This window comes from Pleurodeles waltl, chromosome 6 (genome assembly GCF_031143425.1).
Source record: "Pleurodeles waltl isolate 20211129_DDA chromosome 6, aPleWal1.hap1.20221129, whole genome shotgun sequence".
NCBI lineage: Eukaryota > Metazoa > Chordata > Amphibia > Caudata > Salamandridae > Pleurodeles > Pleurodeles waltl.
Genome location: NC_090445.1, coordinates 513,988,497 through 514,012,286, shown reverse-complemented (window position 1 = coordinate 514,012,286; position 23,790 = coordinate 513,988,497). Strand labels below are relative to the sequence as shown.

The 23,790-nt window shown below is 43.9% G+C and overlaps 1 protein-coding gene across 1 annotated transcript in view; it reads right to left on the bottom strand.

Moving 5' to 3' along the window:
- WNT2B (Wnt family member 2B) overlaps positions 1–5,334 on the bottom strand; it is a 224,954-nt gene extending 219,620 nt beyond the window's left edge. The window contains exon 1 of the mRNA XM_069238667.1: positions 4,426–5,334. Within this exon, the coding sequence (XP_069094768.1) occupies positions 4,426–4,619 (194 nt within the window). The 5' untranslated portion in view covers positions 4,620–5,334. The remainder of the gene's footprint in view (positions 1–4,425) is intronic.
- Between the last annotated feature and the right edge of the window lie 18,456 nt (positions 5,335–23,790).

The window sequence follows — 23,790 nt, the reverse complement described above, 5'->3', positions numbered from 1 at the left end:
GCCCATCTACATGGACGCTCATACCCCACAAAATGAGCACCCCTACCTGCTCCTCCACAGAGACTGGGGTCGATGCAGGGAATGGGATCCTTCGGAGCCCAAAACTTAACCAGTAACCAGTAATAAGCACTGGGTTAACCAGCGGACTTGGGCTCTGGAGCAGCATACTGCCCGGGGGAGTTAGCGCTATAAAATGCAATACCGTGTTAAGGCACTACTTGTGCACTAACTCCCTTAACAGGCTTTTTGACCGTGGAGAGAGTTGTCACTCGCCAGGACAGCGGAAACACAAGGATATGTTAATAGGAAAATAATTCTGAGTTTGTGCGTCTGTAAAGTTAACGGGAAATGACAACTAAAGGATAACTATGCACTCCCTGAAAGTGCTTTTATCAGAAAACCCAACTCATTCTCAGTTTGGCGCTTTAAAACAAGTAGCTTCCCTCAAGTGTCATTATTTGTGAATGGTTTAAATGCACTGCCTTTGGCTACGCTGTTTGCTTCTAAGCCCGTTTTACGTGCCTTAATGCGATGCCCGACATGCATTTCCAATATCCCACCCAGCCTCAGATCCGTAGTTACTGCCAGAGGCTCCGCACTCGAGAGCACCGCTTATCCGCGTGCAGTGCCATTAACCCGCGTCACTAATCCATTATTGCGCCCTTTAATTAACTTTTTGTTCCCACATTCGTGGCATACTTGGGGTGTCTCTTGTTAAAAATAAATGTGGCGTGGTAGCGTTATTATTGGAAGGGATGATTTTGCATCTCAGTATTTAATTCAGTAAATACATTGATAATTAAGAACATCTAATGAATGATATATTTGACTTAAAAACCGTATCCGGCGTTGATGAATTGTGTGTCGATATTTCGTGGGGATTCAGATGCACTTCACAACTTATATTTGTATGTAAAACTGACACAAGCAGTTACGTGTGCGGGCAAGATAAGAGCAGTTGTAGTTTTTAGTTGTGGTCACATCACATTCGACTTTCCCGAGGGAGAGCGGCACTAAAACCGCAAAGCGAGGGGCTGATGTGAAATACAAAAGGTTAATGTCAGAAACCCGAATAAACACATTTAACAGATAAGAATAAGATCGTTTTATATAAATCTCCGGGCACTTCAAATGCAAATAGGGAATGAATGCAGACTTGATGTTGTCCTGGCGCGGTCACCTGCCCGTCACTGGCGTTGCTTATAATTGTTAGGACTGCTATTAGTGCACAGGCAAGGCGCTGACGTGCGTTTCATGACACTCAGGCAAGATGTGAGCTTGTGTCGCCCTTGATCTCAGCCCATTGCTGCGTGATCGCTGCGTTGCAGTAAAACAAGACATCACCTCCACGAGTCGCAGCTGAACGCCAAGGGACCCGGCGCAAACTAGAGTTTGTCAGGGAGTCGTTTTTTAATTTTAATTTTAGTTTTATTTGTTATCAATAATCCACCCCATTTCTTTGCTTTTTGACTCTGTGCTCCTGGTACGTCGAAGCACGGGCGGGTATCGTTTCACAATACCACCCATACGTGTATATCGAAAAATCTGATCCAGGCGCCCTCCTTTTTGAGAAAGATAAAACTACATCAAGCTTCAAGGTGCTGGTGTTTGTGCGAGTTTTCGTTTTTAATGCGTGCAGTTCCAATTTACACGACCTTTTTGGTATCAAGATATTCATGGCTCATTTTAAGAGAGCAGTGCGAATAAAAGTACACATCTGAAAGCGTAACATGAGTCTGTTCATTCATCTGGCACACTGCCCTTGTTTATTGCGTTTCATCCACAACACTACAAGTTTGCGTTCCACCTACGGTATTGCCGTTTATTGAGTTCAACCCACTTCATTGTCGGTTTATTGCTTTCCATCCACTTAATTATTGCGTTTCACCCACTGCATTACCGGTTGATTGCGTTCCACCCACTTCATTGCCGGTTTATTGCTTTCCACCCACTGCATTACCGGTTTATTGCGCCCCTCCCACTGCATTACCGGTTTTCGCTACCCAACCACTTAATTACCGATTTATTGCGTTCCACCTACTGCATTACCGGTTTATTGCGTTCCACCCACTGCATTGCATGTTAATTGCGTTATATCAGCTGCCCCACAGGTTTATTGCGTCCCACCCAATGTCCTGGGGGTTCACTGCGTCCCATCCGTCGCTCTTCCTGGTTATTGTGTGACACTTCATGGCCTATCGGTTTATTGCGTTTTATCCGCCTCCCACCAGTTTATTGCGATGAAGCGCCGCCTCCCAGTAGGACAGTGATGGAACGCAGTAGTACAGGGATTGTGCTCGATGACTTATGACACAAAAAGTCAAAGGACATCCTCTTCTTTACGACTTCATGCAAGCATAGGGCCGATCTGGTCAGTGGTAAGTAATGTTCACTTGTATTTAAGAGCTGCCAATTTCTGCAGTGGTTCAGATTTTAAGTGTGCACGGTGAGAAGGGAACCGTAGAACCTGCATGTCGGCATCACTCACGGGAGCAGCTTTTGGTATCTCTAAGGCGCTCTCGCCTGCATGTGGGCATAACTCAACGAAGCACCCTTATTATGTTTCTAAAGCGCTCTACTCTGCATGCGACCATCGCTCCTTGAAGCAGCTCTTGGTAGCTCCAAGGCGCTCTCACCTGCATGCCAGCATTACTCACTGAAGTACCTCTGCGCCCCTCTAAGGCGCTGTCACCTACATGCGAAGATCGCTCAATAAAGCAGTAATTCGTGCTCTGGGGTGCTCTCACCTGTTTCCAAACATCATTCACTAAAGCAGCTAAAAGTCTCAATGAAGCAGCTCTAGGTCTGGCACTCTCAGCTGCTTGCGACAATTACTCACTGAAGCAGCTCTTGGTGTCTCCAAGGCGCTGTCGCCTACATGACAACATCCCTGACCGATCCAGCTGTTCGTGTGTGTGTCTTTTCACCCCCATTTAACCCCCATCACTCACTGAAGTAGCACGTTGTTCTTCTAAGGCGCTATCACCTCCATGCGACAATCACTCAATGAAACCGTACTTAGTGTCTCTAAGGCGCTCTCACCTGCTTCTCGCATCACTCACTGATGGGGCTATTGGCGTCTGTAAGGAGCCTACTATCTCTAAGGCGCACTCACCTGCATGATAGCATCATTCACTGCAGGAGCATTTTGTCTGTATGAGACCCTCACCTGCATGATACCATCACTGGTGCAGCTGTTGACGTCTTTAAGGCACTCTCTCCCCTGCTGCCAGCATCACTCGCTAAAGCAGCACTCTATATCTCTAAGGCGCTCTCATCTGCGCGAGAGCATCACTCACTGAAACAGCACTTTCTACCTCTGAGGTGCTCTCACCTGCATTATAGCATCACTCACTGAAGCAGCACTTTCTATTGCTAAGGCGCTCTCAGCACTTTCTATCGCTAAGCCGCTCTCACCTGCATGGTAGCATCACTCACTGAAGCAGCACTTTCTTTCGCTAAGGCGCTCTCAGCACTTTCTATCGCTATGCCGCTCTCACCTGCATAATAGCATCACTCACTGAAGCACCACTTTCTGTCGCTAAGGCGCTCTCACCTGCATGATAGCTAAGGCGAACTCACCTGCATGATAGCATCACTCACTGAAGCAGCAGTCAGACACAGGATAGACACTGAAGCTCGGACAGTATGCGGGATGTGCACAAATTAAAGCACAGGGGGCTCGATACACAGACATTGGTATAATGATGTCTAGAGACTCAGGTAGCCGGTAGAAACCAAGGCATGCACAGATAGACAGACAGAGACAACTACATCGAATGTCTGACTCAATGGGCAGCATCACCAGACAGCGGGTACCAGCCGCTCTCGTGATGTAAATGCACGTGTCTTTGCTTCCAGGAAGGACACCCTGCCTCCAGCGGACTGGCACTGTCTCTAACAGGGAATCGGTAGCCCTTCCTGTCCTCCCTTCATAAACAGGACAGACAGAAAAACAGATACTGCCCCTAGCAGGCAGGTAGATACCAGACGGAGCTCAGAGCATCGAGTGCTTCTGCTGCTGCAAAGTAACACCCGCTCCTGCCGTCCGACGCATCACGCAACTCGTCTCGGAAACAATACGAAACACACCAGACACACTCCCAGCAGCCCACAGAGACCCCGACAGAGGATTACAGACTCGACAGGGCGTCAACCGCTAACAGGCTACCACGCTAACGGCAGTAAGGCGCTACACACGTGCACGTTACATCCAGGCACGCACTGGGTGGCACGAGCCAGCCCACGCAGCCTCACTACCTAAGCACATAGGTTAACTCTTAAGTGGCGGGCGCTTGATGACTTTTATCTGTACTCATCTCACACAAACCACTCCACGGGAGCACCCTGGATCCCCCCTTCCCCATCATCGTGGATTAAAATCGAGTTGAACATGAACGTGTTAAGAGCAGGAAGGGCACTCACCACCAAGAAGAGTCAGCACGCGGGGTCAGCGTGAGCAGGATGAGGATAAAGGCAAGATAGAACCGGGAGCTGGCATGGGTGCCCTCGGGGGGCGCCCCTGTCCTACTGGAGAGCCTTGATCCGGGTCTCCCAGGAGCAGGGCACGGCTGCGCGGGAACCCTCCGACATCCTTTAGGGCTGTTTAGACTGAGCATACTATCTCCCCACGCCACTTTCCAAAACTAGAAACGGAAAATCCAGATTTCTCTCGGGTTCGCGATCACGGGGCGCCTTTCGCAATCCTTGCTACTCCTGACACGTGATGGGGCTCATCTGAAAGTGTCTTTTGTCAGCATCTTTAGTTTTGCCAGGCTTGGGGTGCCCTCTCTTCATCTTTTATACCCTTTTTCTCGTTTATTAGTTTCCCACGTCGATAGCACGGATCTGTTGTTTGGTAACTTTTTTCAACCAGGAAAAGTAAATTTTTAATTAGCAAAATAATGCAGTTTTCCTCTTCAACGTGAAACCAAGCAGAACACGTCAGTAAGGCGAGTAGTGGTTAGAGCTGCTGTGATTCCTGAAGAGCAACCGAGGAACAAACAGCGAGTTCGCGGCAGTCTTTACAGCGGTCCTGCCTTTGGATGCGATGCGCGGGTTCTGTGAGCGGAGGGGAGAGGAAAGCCCCAGTCGTTGACAGTTCTGCCTCCCCTGGCTCTCATTGGGCAGGGCAGAGCCTCTCTGCTGGGATGCAGCAGCAGGCTTTGGGTCTGGCCAGGCTCACTCCTCCCTCCCACCTCCTTCCTCCACCACACAGGGGAGCCCTTCAGAGAGCGCAGGGAGTGAGGGGCTGTGGAAGGAGATGTCACCTCCAGCGAGAGACCATACCACCACCTGCTGCTGTGAACCAGGCATAGAAAGGCGGCAGAAAGAGATGAGGGGAACCAGGGCATGTCAATTTTACAGCACTGACACATGGCCGCGGGGTCCTAGTGCTCACGGATTCCCTCCTCCGCAACTTTAGGTTCCGGCTGCTGGCATTGTGTGCGAGAAATAATTCACTTTCAGAATTCGAGCATGGAAACCGATGATTTTTTTTGTGTGATTCACAAACATTTCCACCGCACTGTGAACCATGCGCAAAGTGCCCATTGATTTTTTTTTAAATATTATATCTAGATATTCAGGTAGAAAAGGTCGAAAGCAATACAAATAAGGAAGCATTCATTGAAGATTTCTAGGTAGCAGTTCATTCATTGGTAATGAAAGAAATTAAAAACAAATATTACATATAAAAAATAGACAATGATTCTCCTTTGCCCAAAATTCATATATACGATTCTAATAAATATCAATAATATATCTTCTTAAGTCGTTCCCCTTAAATTAAAGAAATATTACATATAGAAGATAGACATTGATTCTCCTTTGTCCAGAATTCATATATACAATTCTAATAAATTTCAATAATAATCAGTGCTTGAAATGGAAAAATAGAAGTGCAGGTACTCTCCAATGAAAAGTATTATGTTTTTCTTGAGAAATGCAGGTACTCTCCCTCTAAAAATACAAAAGTGCCGGTACTCAGTACAGGACAGTACTGGCCCATTTAAAGCACTGCTAATAATATGTCTTCTTACTGCAGTATGTAATTCGCATTATCTAGCCACTGGCTAGGCTCACACTCCCAGATATCCCAATTTTTCTTTAGCACTCCCACTCTTTGTGATTAGAGCTTTTCTTACAAATTAACCTGTTCTATTTTGTTTACCGAGGAATCGTAAGAAGGAACGTCTGCCGATCTCCACTTTTGTACTACTAACCACTAGAGATGCTGTAAAAAAGCTGTTGTTGCCGTACAGGAAGGTTTTGAGCTATGGGAATTCTGGGCTCCAACGAGATCTGGAGTCATGACCACCTGAAGTTTAGCACTAATCCACTGAAATACCTTCCTCCAAAAATGGTCTGGACCGGCACAGGTGAACCATACGTGTAGACAATCTCCTATATTATGCCTGCATCTAAAACACTACCCAGAAGTAGTAGGAAATATTTTGTGTATGCAAGATAGTGTAAAATAAAGCATCCATTTTAAAAAAGCCATTCTTCTACAATTTGTACCTTTAATGGCTTTGTGAGCCATTTGGTTGTAGCGATTCTAAGCCTGTGGGTCAATCTTCCACCTAATGGTAGCTTCAATCTTAGAGTGACTGGGACTACTGCTGGGTAAATTTGCTGTTGAAGCATTAGATACCATTTGGCCACTCCTGTTAAGCCACCAGTAAAATATGCCTGACTGATAGTGAGGGCTAATTAATTCATCGGTGGCTGGATACTTTGCATACAATTATAGATTTGAAGATAGGAAAAAACAGGGCAGAGGGGAATCGCAGGATTGCCTGTTACTAACTGATCCCAGGATTTCATAGTCCCTGTCAGTGTAAAGTCACCAAATCGATAAATTCTCACCTTTTCCCAGCCTTTCATAACTCAGATCTTCACCTGTAAGCCCAGCAGGCCACATTCCCTTATTGGCATCGAAGGATGGAATTGGGGAAAATGAAACTTTTCTCCCAGTTGAGTGTATGTGAAAAACAATATATGGGGAAACTTGTTTCTGGTGCATTTTGGAAGCTTGAGAATTTTGAGAAAATGGGAGAGCCGAATATCATCTTCTAGGAGCATTTGATCAAGATAAAAGTTAAGTAAGTTACATGGTACTACTGCTGAATAATCCAATCTAGAAAGGCAGCTTGCTAATATTTCTTGAAGTGAGGTAACACTAGGCCCCTGTCCTCAATGTTCAGTTGTAGTGCCATCAACTTAGTGCGAGCTGTTTTCCCCTGCCACACAAATTGGCTGAGCATCTGATCTACTTAATTGAAATATTTTTGAGAAACCTTAATCATAACGTTGGAAAAAATAAAAAGAAACAGCAGGAGGATCATCATTTTAATCAGAGCTATACATCCAATGATTGTTAGGGGAAAAGACTGCCATTGCCATAGTAGAATATGCACTGTGTTGGGAGTTGTTAAGTAGTTAAGTTGATATAAGTCAGAAAAGTTATGGGACACAAATATTCTCAGATATCTAATAGGCTGAGAAGTTAGAAAGTGTGGCTGCATATCAATAGGTATGACTAACTCAGAGCTGTTGCAAAGAAGGGCTTCTGATTCTGTATGATTTATTCTGTGCCCCCTAGATCAGTAAATGTTTTGATTTTTGTGAATGCTCTGCCGATAATCTGCTCCTCTGCAGCAAAATACAAGGTCATGTCGTCCACAAACAGTTTGATCTTTGGTGCACCCTGCAGAGAGGGCTTAATCTGGGGATCTTGTTGCAAAGCAGCAGCTACCGGCTCGATAAATAGGGCACATAAAACCGGGGACATACAGCAGCCCTGCCATGTACCACAGCTAATTAACAGAGTTCCAGTCAAATACGAGGTAACAATAACTTTGGCTTCTGGTATGCTGTATAGATTTTTCAACAAACATACCGATTTCGGTTAAACATTAAACCGACACAAAATAGCAAATAGGACCTTCTATTGAACTAAGTTGGAAGGTTTTCTGCATCAAGCATGATGATAGCAATCAATCTTAGTTTTTGAGAAATAGTATATAGCCTGCAACAAGGAATTGGTATTGGTCAAAATAGTTCTTCCTAGTAGGAATCCACATTAATCCCTGTGGACCACAGTTTGTGTTAATGAGGTTAACCTAGATGCTATAATTTGTGTGAATAGCTTATAGTCACTATTCAAGAGACTAATGGGGCAATATGAACCCGGCCTACTATCTGACGGTTTATCCTTTTTTAGGAAACTATTAATCACTGCCTCTGTAAAAAACTAGCACCTCGCAGTTGTCAAACGTTTCATTAATTGAATAATATAACTAGAAATTCAGCAATGTGAGCCGCACACATTTTATACATTTCGGCTGGTAGTCCATTGTTCCCACAGGCTTTCTTGGTAGGAGATGTTTTGATGGCGTCTTTTACTTCAGCAAGTGTAATTGGCACTATCCTGGAAGTCTGAAGTTCGCTATTAACTATTGGCAGTTCAACTGCCCCTATGTACTCATCTATTTGTTCTGAGGTAGTTATGGACATGGAGGCATACACGTTGGTGTAATGCTCTAGGAATACCCTATTAATATCTACAGGTTGGTTGGCTGTTTGGTGCCTAGCCTCATCGTAGATTGAGTTGATAGATGCATTGATTCGTCTTTTCTTAACGAACCAGGCCAGAAACTTCCCAGTGTGTTTACTTTCTTCATAGTATTTTTGGAAACGTGTTCTGGTTTATAATTTCCTGGGACACATAATGCTCCCTTAAACCCCGACTTGCTTTTGTAATTCTGGCCGGAGAGGCTTGGGAATAGAGTGCTGAATGGGCTAGTGTTACTTGGTCTAGTTCCTGGTGCAAAGCTAATGTTTTTTCATTTCTCAACTAGCATATTTGAGCTTCAAAAGAAATTGCTTCACCCCTAGCAAAAGCTTTGCATGCCCTCAAACTGCGAATGTAGAGGATGAGCCTATGGTCCTGGCAAGGAAATCCTCAAGGGCGGACCGCATAATTCTTGACCAATTGGTATGTACTATAAGTGATTTATCCAGCTACTGTGGCAGCCGATCTACCCGATTAATATTTAGGATTACATCAAGCAAGGGGACCGAATGATCCTTAAACGGATTTGCTAATATGCAGGGATTTCTCCTCACCCATTGATGCAAAATTAAAAAAGGTCGATCCTGGAGGTTAAAGTAAACCATTTAGAAAAACAGGTAAATTCTTGTGCCTGTGAGTATTCTTGACATCAAGGATCTACTAAGGCTATATCACTAATAACTTTGGCTAAAACAAAATAGGCTCTTGGTTTGTTTTGTTATTTATTTCCATGAGACAAGTTTAACTTGATGTCTTGTTTAATGCTAAAGTCCCCCCATCATGAAAAAGCCTGAGAGTAAGAGCAAAAGTTTGTATATTTCACTAAGGGGGGTTATATCATCTTATATTGGGCCATAAAAAATGACCAAGTGGAAAAGTTGGTTCTCTACTTTCAGGCTGACTAAAATTCATCTGGTTTTGGGATCCCTAACAACCTGTTGCACTTCACCCATTATATTGCTCAAAATCAGAATTGCCACACCCCGAACAGCTGTATTGGCGGATTAATTGAATGCTTGAGAAATAAAGTTTGGCATTTTGGGCAATTTGGATTGTGTCCTAAGGTGGGTTTCTTGAAGCAGAATTATCTACACTTGCTACGCCTTAAGCCATTGAAGTATTGACCTAAACTTAACTTGGTTGTTCGCTCCATTAATGTTACATGAAACTATTCGAAAAGATTTAACATTCATGGTAACAGGTATACAACCAAATTAGCCCTGCTCATTTGTTTCTCCTTGCTTGACTGCTTATCCCCTAGCCACTGAGAGACTTCTATGGCATTAACGTGTTCTGGACATGCATTTCACATGAAGATCGAAAAAGACCCCGTCCTTTCCACCTGTATTTTTCAAACCCCAAGTGACCCAAATCTACCACCTGCTATTGCTAGCTCTGAAGCCCAACCCGTCCTGGGCTCCCTCCAAGGCAGTAGCTCACCCACCCGTATCGTGTTCCTCTGTCCTGCTGTGAAACTGCGAAAATCTGTGAGGCATTTTGTTTGAAATATTGGGGGTATTTATTTTACTCACTTCACCTTTTTTTATCTTGACGCAATTGCGTTGTCCATCGAAGCTTGAGGGCGCATTCAGATTGGTTAGGACCTTCCAATCAGCAAAGGTTGAGCATAGCCTGTTAGAGCTCATAGTCCTTAAATGTGTATGATAGCTGGGATGCTCTTTAAAAATTGTAATTACATGAGGTTCCTCTGTCCTGTTGTGAAACTGCAAAAATCTGGGAGGCACTTTATTTGAAATACTTGACAGTATTTTCTAACTCACTTCAGTGAAACTTCAAAAATCTGGGAGGTATTTTATTTGAAATACTTGGCAGTATTTTGTAACTTACTTCACCTGTTTTTATCTCACCGCATCGTCGTTGTCCATTGTTAGACCTGTCAGCCCTTTGCTTAGTTTCCCCTGTCTTTTGGCTTCTGACCTCCTGTTTTTGATCCTGTGCTGAATTTTGTTTTTGGTGACTTTAGAACTCTGGGCATTTTACCACTTCTGACCAGTGATAAAGTGCAAGTGCTCTCTGTATAAATGGTATTGGTGATTGGTTTATCCATGATTGGCATGTCTGATTTACCAGTAAGTCCCTAGTGTAGTGCACCAAGTGTGCCCAAGGCCTGAAAATCAAATGCTACTAGTGGGCCACATGAGTGGTCCTGCAAACATGTATCAGACCTGCCATTGCAGTGTCTGGGTGTGCAGATTTAAACTGCCATTTCGACCTGGCAAGTGTACCCACTTGCCAGCCCAAACCTTCCCCTTTACTACATGTAAGTCACCCCTAAGGTAGGCCCAAGGCAGCCCCATGGGCAGGGTGCAGTGTTTTACAGAGGGAGGACATGTACTGGTGTGTTTTACATGTCCTGGCAGTGAACTACTGCTAAATTCTGTTTGCACTATTGCAAGGACTATCTCTCCTATAGGGTAACATCAGGATTGCCTTGAAATATCTTTTAAGTGTAGTTTCCCATTGGGAGAAGATAGAGATGTGGAGTTTGGGGTCTCTGAACTCACAATTTACAAATACATCTTTTGGTGAAGTTGTTTTTTAAATTGTAATTTTGAAAATGCCACATTTTGAAAGTGAGCATTTTCCAGCTTAACCATTCTTTGCTTCTGCCTGGCTGTGGAATATACGTTTGGGTCAGGATGATAGTTGGGCTGTTTGTGAATTCATTCTAGACAGTCACACAAAGTGAGCTGAAATGTGCCCTGCATACCCTGATGTGTCTTCATGAGCTAGAGTGGTGGGAGAAGCTGACACCTGCGCTTGAATACGGCTGTGCCTGTCTTTACACTGCGCAGTCTCCAAACCCATGGAGTGTGTCTGGGGCCAGGGAAGGGAAAGGCAGGGTCTTGTGCACTACAATGGCTTTTCTTTGAAGTTTGTTAACTTCAAAGGCAGAAATGGGTATAAGTACTAGAACTCTGCCCTACAAAGTTAGAATCCTTCTGGACTAAGGCCATTCACCAGAAAGAAGAGCTGGATGCTGTAGAAGGGACTGCCACTCTCCCTGTTGCTTTGCTGTGCTGGCCTGCTGCTTGCTGCTTTTGTCCTGGGAGTGAATGGACTGGACTTTGCATTCCACATTCTGTTCTAAAGATTCTCTAACGGCTTGGACTGAGCTTGCCTCCTGTTAAGAAGTCTCAGGGACATCAAATACTTTATCTGCCAGTACCTGGGTTCCCATGCTCAGAGTCCTGTCTTGCCAAGAGGTGCCAAAGCTAGTTCCTGGCACCTGGAGAGTGACTTCTGGTGTAATCAAGAACAAACAAACTCCCGAGCGACTTCGGAACTGGCCCTGCTGCCTGACTCTGTGCCACTGCCTGCACCGGAGCCGAGGTCCCCTCTGAGTGAAACAACTGACGCTGCAGGCATGATGCTTCCACAGTCCCCCCGAAGTCCTGCCACAGCATAAGTCCAGAGTGCCGTTTCACCAACCTCCGTGACATCTGACTCCAACTTCGCCGCAGCAATTGTGGCCCCGTGGTGTGATCGCGACTCCCCAAAGTCGACACCTTACGTCTTGACCTGCTGGATTCATCTACCCCTGTCAGAGTCACCAGATCCTCGGGGTCTGTGCACGTTCCCAACACGTCCACCACTGAACAGCTCCAAGACTCTGATAGATAAATCACAGAGACTGAGAGAGTCCAAGAGGGGAATAGGGGATTAGGAAGGGAACAGCTGGGAAGGAGACCTGTAGTAAGAAAAAGGTTAGAACACACAATACGAAAATTATATCTCCTGAAATAAATACTAGACTATGATTCTAAGCCTAGTCACTCTGAAAACATGAACAATCTAAGAGTTAAGTTTAAAATGACTACGTTTCAAGATGACCGGATACCTGTAGGGGAATCAAGATTAATTAAATGAAAACTTTCTTATTCAAGTACTTTCCTTTACATGAGAATCAGAAAAAACAATCTGACTAAATTTTAAACCAGTCATATAAATCCTGTTTTGAGAATGTATACTAGGACCATACAATATTGCATCTAGAAACTCTGGCCTTCTGTGTACTCTTAAAATGTTTCAACACAAATTGCGCATATCGCAGATATATATATATATAGTAAACACCATAAAAGGATTGTCCACCATGAATAACACAATATGGATTCAGGAAACAAATCACATAACTTGTCAACTCGAATATTGCATAATAAATATCTTAGAATAGTAGCATACAATAAACAACATGAATTAAACTCGAGGAGAGAACCGTGCATCTTGCCAATTTGAGTGTTACCATGTAAAATACCAAGAAATGGTAGCACGCAATGAATATCAAAGTAAAATCATCATTAATCGAATTGCGCGTCTTGCCGATTCGTAAAACACGATGTAAATGTCAAGGAATAACAACTCACAATAAATAACAAGATCAAAGTACAATGAAACGAATCACGCTTCTTTTGCCGATTCTTAAGCCACCATGTAAAATGTCAAGAAATGGTAGCGTGCAATGAACAACAAAATTAAATGCTCATGAAGCGAGTTGTGCGTCTGGCCAATTTGTAAAACATCATGTAAATGTCAAGAAATAGTAGCATGCAATGGACAACAATGTTTAAACACCATAAAAAGAATCGCGCGTCTTGCCAATTCTTAAGCCACCATGTAAATGTCAAAAATTGGTAGCGCGCAATGAATAACAAAGTCAAACCTTTATGAAATAAATTGCACGTCTTGCCTATTTGTAAACTACCATATAAATATCAAGAAATGGTAGCGCGCAAGTAATCTGTTACTCATTTAAGAATTTAAACCAAGAATATGAAAATTCTAAATAACGGTTTCGGGACAGTCCAAACACCGTCTTACCACCTGGAACAATGATCACCAATGAAGGATTAGGGCAGAAGACTGGAAGATCCAAATAGGCCGCCGGGACAGGAGCTCAGGAAGAAGCTGCTGCTCTGTACTGGGACCTCTGAATAGTGAGCACTGGGAGTTGGGCTGGCTCTCTTTTATAGAGTCTTGGCCCAGCCCAGAACCACGCCCAGGCATGTTGCAGGGAAAGTCTCTGGAAGGCCCTGGAAAGGGGCCACACCCTAACACACTCTGAAAACCTGCAGCAATACATTGCAGAGGAACAGTATTTGTAAGCATATCAAAAATAAGTTTTCAGGATTGAACTCTGCAATGCAAAAGGTTAAACCACAACATATCAGCACAATGCATAAATTAAGTTGTTTTGAGAGTGCTGGGTTTTTGCATTTTTGTCACCAATAGAGCGCGTATTGCTCTGGTATTGACAGTACTCCTCTCTCCCAGACGCGCTCTAGGGCCTGGTTTGCTTGAATTAAGATGATGAAAGCGTCTCACAAGTACTGGAGCATGAACATCAGATGCGGAAACCCATGAGTTACTTTCAGGACCATAACCTTTCCATGAGATTAAGTACCATAGATTACGCCCTCTCAGTTTAGAATCCAACACTTTCTTGACTTCGTATTCTTCTTCCCCTTGTACTAGAACAGGAGCTGGATGAGGGTGGACTTTTTGGACTGCCTTTTTCAAGAGGGAAGTGTGGAGCACTGGATGAATCCGTAAGGATCTAGGCAATTGTAGTTTATAGGTCACCGGATTGATTTGCTGAAGGACAGTATAAGGACCTATGAATTTAGGGTTAAACATGTGCTTCTTCTTGAAGTCTATATGTTTTGTGGAAAGCCACACTTTGTCACCTGATTGATATTGTGGTCCCTCACAATGATTCTTGTCATAATGCCTTTTATATTTTTGTTTGGCTTTTTCTAAATGCTGCTGAATCAGTTTCTGGGTTTGATGTAAATGCTGAATGGTTTCTGACACAGCTGAAGTAAGAGAACTTTCTTGAGGAATTGTGATGGGCAAGGTGTCAGGATGATAGCCAAATAAACCAAAAAAGGGTGTAACGCCAATAGAAGTGTGGAATGAGTTATTGTAAGCTAACTCAGCTAACCAGAGCATAGATGTCCAAGAATGAAGTGCCTTTTCAGGGTAGGCACGTAGGTATTGTTTCAAAGTCTGATTTAGTCTCTCCGTTTGACCATCTGTTTGAGGATGGTGACTAGTAGATAGCGTAGTTGTCACTTGGAGTGTTTTACACCATGTCTTCCAGAAATTGGAGGAAAATTGTGACCCCTGATCGGAGAGGATAACCTTTGGCAGTCCATGATAAAGAACCACTCTGTTCAGTAAACTAGTTGCCAATTCACTAGAAGTGGGCAATATTTTACAGGCGATGAAATGTCCACATTTCGTGAGACTATCTACTACCACCAGAATTACTGAATGCTGTTGAACTACTGGCAGACCGGTAATAAAGTCTGAAGAAATGTGCTCCCATGGACGACTTGGGGTTGGAAGTGGATGTAACAACCCTTTTGGTTTTGAATGACTTGTTTTAATGCGAGCACAAACTTCACAGTTGTTTACCATTGCTTTTACATCTTTTTTTAGGGTAGGCCACCAAAAATAGCGTTGGATCAGTTCAAGAGTTTTAGGAGTACCTGGGTGACCTGCTTTAGGTATAACATGCAACCAATGAAACACTATCTTGCGAAGTTTGGTAGTGGGTACGAACAAACGAGCGTTATGAAAGGGTAAACTTTGCTTGATTGACCTTTTGGGATCTGCTTGGGCCCATGTTTGCCAATTTTCAACAGTGAAAGAGTTGCAAATTTCTTCAAAGAAATCTTCAGTTTTTATGATACATAGAACCTTGTCAGGAGCAACAATAGCTCTGGAGGCTTGAAATGCAGGCAACGAGGTAGACTCATGACGGGACAAGGCGTCAGCCTTGCGATTATCTTTACCAGGCCGGAAGGTTACTACAAAATCAAATTCGGCAAAAAAAAGTATCCAGCGTAATTGCTGTGGGGTCAAAAGTCTGGCGGAACTCATGAATTGAAGATTACGATGATCAGTATATACTGTAACAGTGTATTTGGCACCCAACAAAGGATGTCTCCATTCTTTAAAGGCGTCACGAATCGCCAGAAACTCTTTTCAGCAATGACATAGTTCTGTTCGGCTTCGTTCAAATTCCGAGACATATAAGCTACAGGATGAAGTTGACCAGTGTCTTTATTTCGTTGTGATAAGACAGCTCCTATTGCTACATCTGAAGCATCAGCTTCCACTATGAAAGGTTGATTCACATCAGGATGAGTCAAGACTGGGGCAGTGGAGAAAGCTTCCTTCAAAGTCGAGAAGGCTTGATCAGCTTCTGGGGACCATTCAAACTTTTCTTTCTTTCTTAGTAGCTTAGTGATTGGAGCCACTGTCTGGGAGAAATGATTTATGAACCTCCGGTAAAAATTTGCAAACCCCAGGAAACATTGTACATCACGAACAGTCTTTGGGGTGGGCCAATCTGATACAGCTTTTACATTCTTTTCTCGCATCACCATACCTTGAGGGGTAAGAATAACCCCTAAAAACTCAACTGTGGTAACATGAAACTCACACTTGGTTAGTTTGCAATATAAATGGTGTTTTCGAAGGGCTGCAAAAATTTTCTTTACATGTTGGACATGTTCGTTTTCATTGTCTGAGTAGATCAAAATGTCATCGATGTAGACTATGGCAAATATGTCGAGGTACTCTCTAAGAACGTCATTCATGAAAAATGGAAATGCTGCTGGAGCATTACACAGACCAAAAGGCATGAAGGTGTATTCAAAAAGGCCATATCTTGTCTTGAATGCTGTTTTCCATTCATCACCCTCTTTCATTCTGACCAAATGATAAGCACCTCGAAGGTCAAGCTTCGTGTAGATTTTTGCTTTCTTTACTTGTTCCAATAAGACCGGAATTAGGGGCAAAGGATATTTATTCTTGATGGTGACTTTGTTCAAACCCCTATAGTCGATGCAAGTTCGAAGTTCTCCATTAGCTTTTGAAACAAAAAACAAAGGCGAAGCTGCAGGAGACTTAGAGGGGCGAATGAAGCCATTCTCCAAAAATTGATCTAGGTATTTTCGTAAATGTTGATTTTCATGTTCTGACAGGGCATATACACGACAGTTGGGAAGTATTGCACCTGGGGCTAGATCAGTTTGACAGTCATAAGATCTATGAGGATGTAGAGTCTCTGCTCCTTTCTCATCAAATACATCTTTGTAAGATGAATACTGTTTGGGCAGCTGAATTTCTTTCTCCGCGGCAGTAGCTATGTAAGAGTTGCAAACTTTTGGTACTTGAATCTTTTGGAGACATTGTTTGTTACATAGCGCAGATGAGAACATGATTTTTCGTTCTGCCCAATTGATCTCCGGATTGTGATGAGTTAACCATGGCAAGCCGAGGATATTCCCATATTGGGGAGCATGGATCACCTCAAAGATGATTTTCTCTTTATGTTTCTTTCTTTGAATCTTATCTTCACAAATCATCGACAAGGGGATAGTCTGAAGAGTTACCGGACCTCCAGTCAAGAGTTTTACATCGACTGCCTGGATGATTTCTGGGGTCTTCTTTTCAATACATGGGATCCCCCCTGCACGAACCAATTGGACATCAACAAAGTTCCCAGTAGCCCCAGAATCAACTAGAGCTTTTTTAAATAGATCTTTTTCTTGACCTGAACTCTTATTTCCAGTTTAAGATGTCTAGATTGTGAAGGGTACACAGTGACACCCAAGAGCAACCCTTCTCTGCATCTCGGGTGTTTTAGTTTTCCAACTCAACTGGTGCATTGGCTGCGACCTTCTGAACTGGACCTTGCTTGTTCTTTGGTTTGATTGGACAATCTTTGGCAAAATGACCTTTTCGCCCACAATAAAGACATTGTCCATTTTTTCTGCGGAGGACCTTTTCATCTTTGGTCAAAGGTCTTCTGATGGTTCCAATTTCCATCGCTTCAGGCGTTCTTTCTTTCGGAGTTCTTGAGTCTCTGTTATCATGAACGCGCCATGAATATTTTTCAATCTTTTTGCGCGTTCCTTTACGTTCTGCTAAATGATGATCAAGTCTCAAGACAAGATTTATTAATTCTTGACAGTCTGTAGGTTGTGGATCGATTTGCGCTAAGATATCTTTTAATTCCTCTTTGAGTCCCTTGTAAAACAAGACCGATTGTTTTTCTTCAGGCCAGGATGTCTCGGCAACCAGCCGGTAAAGTTGGCTAAATACGACACTAGGTCTTGATTTCCTTGGTGTAAATCTAATAATTCACGATCTGCTGACTGTGTTACAGTTCAACGATCAAAAACTCTCTCAAATTCACGAACAACATTTCTCCAGTTATAGAACAAGGGACTATGTTTACGCACAAGAGGAATTGCCCAAGTAGCTGCATCCCCAGACAGATATGATAACAAGAAAGCTACTTTGGACTGGACACCGGGAAAAGTATTTGGTCTGCAGGTGAAGTGTAGTTCCACTTGAACCAGGAAAGATTGCGCTTTCAAAGGGACACCTGAGAAACGTTCTGGGGGAGCTAAAGGAATTGCAGAAGGAACATTTAGGGAAATCGGATTACTTCCAGAAGCCTGAGAAGAAGTACCTGGCCAAGACACACCTGTGGGACTTTATTCCTTCTTCTCTACCTTATCTTGCAACTGACTCACTCTCTCTGCTAAGCTAGTTGTCAATTCTTTGGATGATACCACCTCTGCTTGGAGCTGGGTGATAGCCTTGACTAACTCGTCTAGCGTGGCCATGCTGAGAACATACACAAGCCAGGAGGATAATAATTTGTTGGGCTCACTATTCTGTCAGAGTCACCAGATCCTCGGGGTCTGTGCACGTTCCCATCACGTCCACCACTGAACAGCTCCAAGACTCTGATAGATAAATCACAGAGACTGAGAGAGTCCAAGAGGGGAAGAGGGGATTACGAAGGGAACAGCTGGGAAGGACACCTGTAGTAAGAAAAAGGTTAGAACACGCAATATGAAAATTATATCTCCTGAAATCAATACTAGACTATGATTCTAAGCCTAGTCACTCTGAAAACATGAACAATCTAAGAGTTAAGTTTAAAATGACTAAGTTTCAAGATGACCGGATACCTGTAGGGGAATCAAGATGAATTAAATGAAAACTTTCTTATTCAAGTACTTTCCTTTACATGAGAATCAGAAAAAACATTCTGACTAAATTTTAAACCAGTCATATAAATCCTGTTTTGAGAATGTATACTAGGACCATACAATATTGCATCTAGAAACTCTGGCCTTCTGTGTACTCTTAAAATGTTTCAACACAAATTGCACATATTGCAGATTTATATATATATATATATATATATATATATATAGTAAACACCATAAAAGGTTTGTGCACCATGAATAACACAATATGGATTCAGGAAACAAATCACATAACTTGTCAACTCGAATATAACATAATAAATATCTTAGAATAGTAGCATAGAATAAACAACATGAATTACACTCGAGGAGAGAACCGTGCGTCTTGCCAATTCGAGTGTTACCATTTTTAATACCAAGAAATGGTAGCACGCAATGAATATCAAAGTAAAATCATCATTAATCAAATTGCGCGTCTTGCCGATTCGTAAAACACGATGTAAATGTCAAGGAATAACAGCTCACAATAAATAACAAGATCAAAGTACAATGAAACGAATCGCGCTTCTTTTGCCGATTCTTAAGCCACCATGTAAAATGTCAAGAAATGGTAGCATGCAATGAACAACAAAGTTAAATGCTCATGAAACGAGTTGTGCGTCTCGCCAATTCGTAAAACATCATGTAAATGTCAAGACATAGTAGCGCGCAATGGACAACAATGTTTAAACACCATAAAATGAATTGCGGGTCTTGCCAGTTCTTAAGCCACCATGTAAAAGTCAAGAAATGGTAGCGCGCAATGAATAACAAAGTAAAACCTTTATGAAATAAATCGCGCGTCTTACCTATTTGCAAACTATCATATAAATGTCAAGAAATGGTAGCACGCAAGTAATCTGTTACTCATTTAAGAATTTAAACCAAGAATATGAAAATTCTAAATAACGGTGTTGGGACAGTCCAACCACCGTCTTACCGCCTGGAACAATGATCACCAATGAAGGATTAGGGCAGAAGACTGGAAGATCCAAATAGGCTGCCTGGTCAGGAGCTCAGGAAGAAGCTGCTGCTCTGCACCGGGACCTCTGAATAGTGAGCACTGGGAGTTGGGCTGGCTCTCTTTTATAGAGTCTTGGCCCAGCCCAGAACCACACCCAGGCATGTTGCAGGGAAAGTCTCTGGAAGGCCCTGGAAAGGGGCCACACCCTAACACACTCTGAAAACCTGCAGCAATACATTGCAAAGGAACAGTATTTGTAAGCATATTAAAAATAAGTTTTCCGGATTGAACTCTGCAATGCAAAAGGTTAAACCACAACATATCAGCACAATGCATAAATTACTTTGTTTTGAGAGTGCTGGGTTTTTGCATTTTTGTCGCCAATAGAGAGCGTATTGCTCTGGTGTTGACAACCCCGCCTTGTTGTAAAGAACCAATGCCTCACGACCATCACCGCGTCACCTCCCCTGCAACCATAAGGAACCGAGGCCTCACCTTCCCTGCCTAGCAGTAAGGAACCACAGCCTCACCTCCCCGGGAGCAGTAAGGAACCGACGCCGCACTGGGTCCAGTGATTCCTAACCTCCCCAACTCCATGCAATGTCTTTGGTTCCTCGTTTTCCAAGGTACTGTACCTGGGGTCCTTGCGACTCTGTGACTGGCCCGCAGTCCCTCGTGAGTGGTGTCAGACTGTTGTGAATGACTCGGTCAAGACGTTGTGATAGCCCCAGTTGGAGCTATTGTGTTTCAAAGCACTTTACTAAGAATTAATCTTTAAAAATTTGGATCTTTATTTGTGAATGTTAGTGTTTTGTTGTTTACACACATAAATATTGGCTATTTTTCTAAACTGGTGTGGAGTACTTATGTGGTGTTTTCACTGTGTTACTGTGTGTGTACAAATACTTTACACGTTGCCTCTGAGATAAGCCTGACTGCTTGTGCCAAGCTATGAAGGGGGTGAGCAGGGGTTATCTTAGCGCTGTGACCTCCTTACCCTGACTAGAGTGAGGGTTCCTACTTAGACAGCGTGGAAGCAACTGCCAACTAGAAACCCCATTTCTAACATCCATCAATGCTTGAGGATGCATTCTGGTTAGGACCTTCTAATCAGCAAAGTTTGGACGAAGCCTGTTAGAGCTTGTAGCCCTTAAATGTGTACGATAGCACGGGCGCATCACTGTTATGCCAAAGGCAAGCTGTCTGCCCCCATCTGCGCCTGCCTGTGACTGGGGGCCAGGAGGTATGGCCTTCTACTCAAAACAAGGAAACTTTCACTGCTAACCAATTACGGGCACTTTAATCCCCCATAGCTGATCTCTGTCATCATTCTTCGGACCCTAATCTTCCTCTGTCAACCTGTGATAATTGTGGCTTTCTACCTCGGCTGGACTTTGACAAACATGTGCCCTTCTCATTTACCATGAGTCGTATGTTCATGGTTAATTTCCATTCTTTGGCAGCCCACAAATTGGATAGCTTTTAAAGGACTCAATACCTGATATGCTTTTCTTCACGGAGACTTGACTACATGAGAACCCTGCTCCTGATCTGGTCCAAACCTTTCCATCCAGGTACGGTATTTTCAGGATAGACTGACCTGGAACAGGATGGGGGGATTGTTGTGATTTATAGGTGTTAGAAATGGGGTCTTTGATTGACAGTCAGTTTACCCCTTGTTCAAGCAAGGACCCTCACTCTAGTCAGGGTAAAAGAGAATCACCCTCAGCTAACCCCTGCTTCCCCCTTGGTAGCTTGGCAGAGCAGTAGGCTTAACTTCAGAGTGCTAGGTGTAAAGTATTTGTACCAACACACATAGTAACTTAATGAAAACACTACAAAATGACACAACACAGGTTATTGTTGTAAATAGGAATATTTATCTAAACAAAACAAGACCAAAACGACAAAAATCCACAATACATAAGTCAAGTTATCAATTAAAAAGCAAAAAGAGTCTTTAGGTAGTTTAAAACACACACTAACACTGTTAGCGTGAAAATGTACCTTGGTTGCATCAAAAATAACCCTGCACGGGCGAGTGTGCATCAAAAAGGGCTTGCGATGCATCGATTCCACTCATGAGCAAGACCTTGCGCCGTTTCTCCTTTCGTTGGGTCGGGGTGCGTCATTTCTTCTCTCCGCAGGAGAGTGATGCGTCGGTCCGGTCAGCACTCTCGGGTCCGGGCAGGTCTTGCATTGTTTTTACACGCCCAGCGGTGCTTGCGTCGGTAATCCAGCCACACGATGATCCGAAAACCACGCAGCGCAGGATGCGATCTCCCAGCCTCCATCAGCGATGCTGTGCGTCGTTTCTCCAGCTCCGTGCATTGATTCTTCAGTCGTGTTTTCCGTGAGCGTCGATTTTGAGCTGCGGAGCCGGCGGCGTGTCATTTCTTCAGCCGCAGATCGGAGTTGCGTCGATCTTTTCTCCGCGCGGCGCTCTGTGCGTGGATTTCTGCCTGTTAGGCTGCCAACTTCTCCTTTCAGGGTCCCAGGAACTGGATGGGCACCACTTGGCAGGGTAGGAGTCTCTCCAGAGACTCCAAGTGCTAACAGAGAGAAATCTTTGCTGTCCCTGAGACTTCAAACAACAGGAGGCAATCTCTAAATCAATCCCTTGGAGAGTTCTTCTCAAGATGGAAGGCACACAAAGTCCAGTCTTTGCCCTCTTACTCTGGCGGAAGCAGCAACTGCAGGGTATCTCCACAAAGCACAGTCACAGGCAGGGCAGCTCTTCTTCCTCAGCTCTTCAGCTCTTCTCCAGGCAGAGGTTCCTCTTGTTTCCAGAGGTGTTCTTAAGTCTGTGGTTTTGGGTGCCCTTCTTAAATCCAATTTCTCCTTTGAAATAGGCCTACTTCAAAGTAAAGTCTCTTTTGAGTGTGAAATCCTGCCTTGCCCAGGCCAGGCCCCAGACACTCACCAGGGGGTTGGAGACTGCATTGTTTGAGGACAGACACAGCCCTTTCAGGTGTAAGTGACCACTCCTCCCCTCCCTCCTAGCACAGATGGCTCATCAGGAAATGCAGGCTACACCCCAGCTCCCTTTGTGTCACTGTATAGTGTGAGGTACAACCAGCCCATCTGTCAAACTGACCCAGACAGGGAATCCACAAACAGGCAGTCACAGAAATGGTATAAGCAAGAAAATGCTCACTTTCTAAAAGTGGCATTTTCAAACACACAATTTCAAAATCAACCTTACTAAAATATGTATTTTTAAATTGTGAGCTCAGAGACCCCAAACTCCACATGTCCATCCGCTCCCAAAGGGAATCTACACTTTAATCAGATTTAAAGGTAGCCCCCATGTTAACCTATGAGAGGGACAGGCCTTGCAACAGTGAAAAACGAATTTAGCAATATGTCACTGTCAGGACATGTAAAACACATTACTATGGGGGTCATTCCATCCTTGGCGGTCGGAGTTAAAGCGGCGGCTAAACCGCCAACAGTCTGGCGGTAAAAAAAATGGAATTCCGACCCTGGCGGAAACCGCCAACAGAGACCGCCACTTCAACACACCGCCCGCCACGGTGGGACAAACAAACAGCGCGGCGGTCACCGCCAACAGACAGGCGAGAGTCAATGTACCGCCCACCCCATCACAACCTACCAATCCACCACCTTTTCCGGGGCGGTAGCCCCGCCGATAAAAACACGGCAGAAACAGCCATTTCTAACGGAAAACGCTCACCTCCATACACCCCATGAGGAATCTGGACAGCATGGAACCTGAACTCCACATCCTCCCAGCGATTGTCTTCCTGCTCCTCTACCAGGAGCACGAACGCCGGCGCAGAAGACAACGGTGAGTACTGCACCTACGACACAGGGGAGGGGGGATGGAAAAAATTACGGGGACACACATACGCGACACACCCACCCCCACCCTCATCCACTACAACACACACATCAATGCATAGCAACAACTCAGAGTTACACCCCCCAAACCCCCCGGAAGAATGCAAAGACAAAAGGAAATGATTCTAAACATTGCAATATATTGTATCACTGGCTTAAAAATATATCACAAATCTAAAACCTTTATATACATACATTTTAAAGTCCGATCATTGTAGCAGGCATTGTCCGTGGAACACTGGGCCCAAATCACATGGGCAAAGCCCACACAGGATACCTGACTCCAACGGAGAGAACACTGC